General features: G+C 45.3%; 2 protein-coding genes across 2 annotated transcripts in view; one reads left to right on the top strand and one right to left on the bottom strand.

Annotated features, from left to right (window-relative positions):
* Window positions 1-5,000, bottom strand: part of LOC309564374 (uncharacterized protein) — a 350,413-nt gene that overhangs the window by 18,531 nt on the left and 326,882 nt on the right. The window lies entirely within an intron of this gene.
* LOC309562695 (uncharacterized protein) overlaps window positions 1-5,000 on the top strand; it is an 11,944-nt gene that overhangs the window by 426 nt on the left and 6,518 nt on the right. Inside the window, exons 2-3 of the mRNA XM_082266979.1 lie at window positions 1,311-1,475; window positions 1,606-1,687. Coding sequence (XP_082123105.1) covers window positions 1,311-1,475; window positions 1,606-1,687 — 247 coding nt within the window. The remainder of the gene's footprint in view (window positions 1-1,310; window positions 1,476-1,605; window positions 1,688-5,000) is intronic.

Below are 5,000 nucleotides of genomic sequence, written 5' to 3'. Positions count from 1 at the left end.
CAGAGCTGACCGGAGAGGTGAGGAGGATTCTGGGAGGTCACATGACATCAATCTTATCTCTATTAATAAAACACAGACCTGACCGGAGAGGTGAGGAGGATTCTGGGAGGTCACATGACATCACTCTTATCTCTATTAATAAAACACAGAGCTGACCGGAGAGGTGAGGAGGATTCTGGGAGGTCCCGCGACATCACTCTTATCTCTATTAACCACTTAAGCCCCAGAAGATTTTACCCCATTCCTGACCAGGCCATATTTTGCGATTCGGCACTGCGTGACTTTAACGAACAATTGCGCGGTCGTGTGACGCTGTACCCAAATGAAATGGACGTCCTTTTTTTCCCACAAACAGAGCTTTCTTTTGGTGGTATTTGGTCACCTGTGCGATTTTTTACTTTTTGCGCTATAAACAAAAAAAGAGCGACAATATTTTGAAAAAATAACAAAATTTTTTATATGAAATTCCCCAAAAAAAAAAATGTAAAAATCGAAATTTTTAGATTTTTAGGCCAATTTGTTTTCTGCTACCTATGTTTGGTAAAAAAAATCGCAATAAGCGTATTGTGATTGGTTTGCGCAAAATTTATTGCGTTTACAAACTAAGGGAACGTTTTTTGTCATTTTTATTGTTTTTTGTTTTTTTTTTAACGAGTAATGGCGGCGACCTGCGATTTTTTTTTTTTTTTTTGCGGGACTGCGACATTGCGGCGGACAGATCGGACCCTTGACTGACCTTTTTGACACTTTTGGGGGTACTAGTGACATTACTGCAGTGATCAGTGCTATAAATATGCACTGTTACTGTAATAATGACACTGGCAGGGAAGGGGTTAACTTTATTGGTGATGCAGGGGTTAAATGTGTCCCTAGGGGCGTGCTTCTAACTGTTTAAGGGGTGTGGCTTGTGATGTTACCACAGAGACATGCGATCCTACATAGCAGGATCGTATGATCTCTGCAGTTACGCCAGGGAGAATGACAGACGGCTTTGTTTACATCAGCCACCTGCCTTTCTCCCTCTTCAGCGGGAGATCACGAGTGACCGGCGGACATTGGGTCCGCCGGTCACACGCGCGAACATGTCAGGGAATGAGCGGGGGTGGGAGCGTGCCTCCGGCGCCGCGCGCTCGCCCCCTAGAGGCTCTCAGGCAAGCGACGTAGTACTACGTCACTTTGCCTGTACGGGGCTGACCGACGCAGTAAATAGTCGTGCGGCGGTCAGCAAGTGGTTAATAAAACACAGAGTTGACCGGAGAGGTGAGGAGGATTCTGGGAGGTCACATGACATCATTTATTTCTGTGTATAGGATTACATAGTCCTGAAGATGTCCTATGGTCGGGTGACGCACAGCAGCAGTCCCTGTGTATCGGGAGGCTTTGGACGGACCCAGCCCCCCACCTCAAAGCTGACGCCCAACGACAAGAAGATTCTAGAAGTCACCCAGAAGATCATTGAGCTGCTGACGGGAGAGGTGAGCGGTGCCGGGAATTCTGGGACATTATCCAGTAACAGACAAGGGATGTGTCTGGATGGTGACTGTATCATTGTGTGTGTCAGGTTCCTATAAGGTGTCACCCGTCCTTGTCTCTTGTCTTTCTTAGGAAGGACGAAGGTCGGCTCAGGAGAAGAGTTTTATGTCGAAGTCGTTAGGACAGGAAGAAAACGACGTCCTGAGCTCAGAAGGTGAGAGCAGACTTCCTTACCCTGTATCATTAGGCCCCGCCCCTCTCAATTGTGTGAGGCTCTTCTTCCCATAATGCCTCTGATCTCCGCCCTTCTCCCTTGTGTGAGGCTCTTCTACCCATAATGCCTCTGATCTCCTCTCCTCTCCCTTGTGTGAGGCTCTTCTACCCATAATGCCTCTGATCTCCGCCCCTCTCTCTTGTGTGAGGCTCTTCTACCCATAATGCCTCTGATCTCCGCCCCTCTCCCTTGTGTGAGGCTCTTCTACCCATAATGCCTCTGATCTCCGCCCCTCTCCCTTGTGTGAGGCTCTTCTACCCATAATGCCTCTGATCTCCGCCCCTCTCCCTTGTGTGAGGCTCTTCTACCCATAATGCCTCTGATCTCCGCCCCTCTTCCTTGTGTGAGGCTCTTCTACCCATAATGCCTCTGATCTCCGCCCCTCTCCCTTGTGTGAGGCTCTTCTACCTATAATGCCTCTGATCTCCGCCCCTCTTCCTTGTGTGAGGCTCTTCTACCCATAATGCCTCTGATCTCCGCCCCTCTCCCTTGTGTGAGCCTTTTCTACCCATAATGCCTCTGATCTCCGCCCCTCTCCCTTGTGTGAGCCTTTTCTACCTATAATGCCTCTGATCTCTGCCCCTCTTCCTTGTGTGAGGCTCTTCTACCCATAATGCCTCTGATCTCTGCCCCTCTTCCTTGTGTGAGGCTCTTCTACCCATAATGCCTCTGATCTCCGCCCCTCTCCCTTGTGTGAGGCTCTTCCACCGATAATGCCTCTTATCTCCGCCCCTCTCCCTTGTGTGAGGCTCTTCTACCCATAATGCCTCTGATCTCCGCCCCTCTCCCTTGTGTGAGGCTCTTCTACCCATAATGCCTCTGATCTCCGCCCCTCTCTCTTGTGTGAGGCTCTTCTACCCATAATGCCTCTGATCTCCGCCCCTCTCCCTTGTGTGTGGATCTTCTACCCATAATGCCTCTGATCTCTGCCCCACAGCCCTCCTACTGTTCCTTCCTGAGGTCTAATAACTCTCACAGTTCCATAAGAAACTATTGATTGCTCATAATAATAGCTTGTCAGTGTGGGCCAATAGTAAAATAGATTTGGAGGATCCTAGGGGGTGGGACAAGACAACGTTGTGGGCGTGGCCTATGCACCCAAGGTCTGACAGTATAGAAATAGAAAGCAGAATAGGTGGCAGCAGTAAGAATTACATGCGAAAACTATACTATCCTGAGCTACTTCAACAATGAAGTGTATATATATTTTTTTTTTATATTTTTAGATTAAAAAATAAAATGTTTATCATTCTTACCTTCTTTTTTTTGTTTTTTGATTGCACAAAAAAAATAAAAAAGCATTATTAAGTAATTCATAGTTGTAATTACACAGACAGTGGCTGATGAACTTTAACATTGAAGTGGATACAGTCAGGTCCATAAATATTGGGACATGGACACAATTCTAATCTTTTTGGCTCCATACACCACCACAATGGATTTGAAATGAAACAAACAAGATGTGCTTTAACTGCAGACTTTCAGCTTTAATTTGAGGGTATTTACATCCAAATCAGGTGAAAGGTGTAGGAATTACAACAGTTTGTATATGTGCCTCCCACTTTTTAAGGGACCAAAAGTAATGGGACAATAGGCTGCTCAGCTGTTCCATGGCCAGGTGTGGGTTATTCCCTCATTATCCCATTTACAAGGAGCAGATAAAAGGTCCAGAGTTCATTTCAAGTGTGCTATTTGCATTTGGAATCTGTTGCCGTAAACTCTCAATATAAGATCCAAAGAGCTGTCACTATCAGTGAAGCAAGCCATCATTAGGCTGAATAAAAACAGAATAAACCCATCAGAGAGATAGCAAAAACATTAGGTGTGGCCAAATCAACTGTTTGTAACGTCCTTAAAAAGAAAGAACGCACCGGTGAGCTCAGCAACACCAAAAGACCCGGAAGACCACGGAAAACAACTGTGGTGGATGACCGAAGAATTCTTTCCCTGGTGAAGAAAACACCCTTCACAACAGTTGGCCAGATCAAGATCACTCTCCAGGAGGTAGGTGTATGTGTGTCACCTTCACAACAGTTGGCCAGATCAAGATCACTCTCCAGGAGGTAGGTGTATGTGTGTCACCTTCACAACAGTTGGCCAGATCAAGATCACTCTCCAGGAGGTAGGTGTATGTATGTCAGATCAAGATCACTCTCCAGGAGGTAGGTGTATGTGTGTCAAAGTCAACAATCAAGAGAAGACTTCACCAGAGTGAATACAGAGGGTTCACCACAAGATGTAAACCATTGGTGAGCCTCAAAAACAGGAAGGCCAGATTAGAGTTTGCCAAACAACATCTAAAAAAGCCTTCACAGTTCTGGAACAACATCCTATGGACAGATGAGACCAAGATCAACTTGTACCAGAGTGATGGGAAGAGAAGAGTATGGAGAAGGAAAGGAACTGCTCATGATCCAAAGCATACCACCTCATCAGTGAAGCATGGTGGTGGTAGTGTCATGGCGTGGGCATGTATGGCTGCCAATGGAACTGGTTCTCTTGTATTTATTGATGATGTGACTGCTGACAAAAGCAGCAGGATGAATTCTGAAGTATTTCAGGCAATATTATCTGCTCATATTCAGCCAAACGCTTCAGAACTCATTGGACGGCGCTTCACAGTGCAGATGGACAATGACCCGAAGCATACTGCGAAAGCAACCAAAGAGTTTTTTAAGGGAAAGAAGTGGAATGTTATGCAATGGCCAAGTCAATCACCTGACCTGAATCCGACTGAGCATGCATTTCACTTGCTGAAGACAAAACTGAAGGGAAAATGCCCCAAGAACAAGCAGGAACTGAAGACAGTTGCAGTAGAGGCCTGGCAGAGCATCACCAGGGATGAAACCCAGCGTCTGGTGATGTCTATGCGTTCCAGACTTCGGGCTGTAATTGACTGTAAAGGATTTGCAACCAAGTATTAAAAAGTGAAAGTTTGATTTATGATTGTTAATCTGTCCCATTACTTTTGGTCCCTTAAAAAGTGGGAGGCACATATAGAAACTGTTGTAATTCCTACACCTTTCACCTGATTTGGATGTAAATTCCCTCAAATTAAAGCTGAAAGTCTGCAATTATAGCACATCTTGTTTGTTTCATTTCAAATCCATTGTGGTGGTGTATAGAGCCAAAAACGATTAGAATTGTGTCGATGTCCCAATATTTATGGACCTGACTTTAATTTATTTGTATTTTTATATTTTTAGAGGGGGGGGGGGGAAACACACATTTTTAAAAAAATTTTCTTTTTTTT

The sequence above is a fragment of the Pelophylax lessonae genome (genome assembly GCF_965119305.1).
Source record: "Pelophylax lessonae genome assembly, chromosome: 9".
Lineage (NCBI taxonomy): Eukaryota > Metazoa > Chordata > Amphibia > Anura > Ranidae > Pelophylax > Pelophylax lessonae.
Note: the sequence above shows the minus strand (reverse complement) of the source record. Positions and strands in the feature narration are given on the sequence as shown.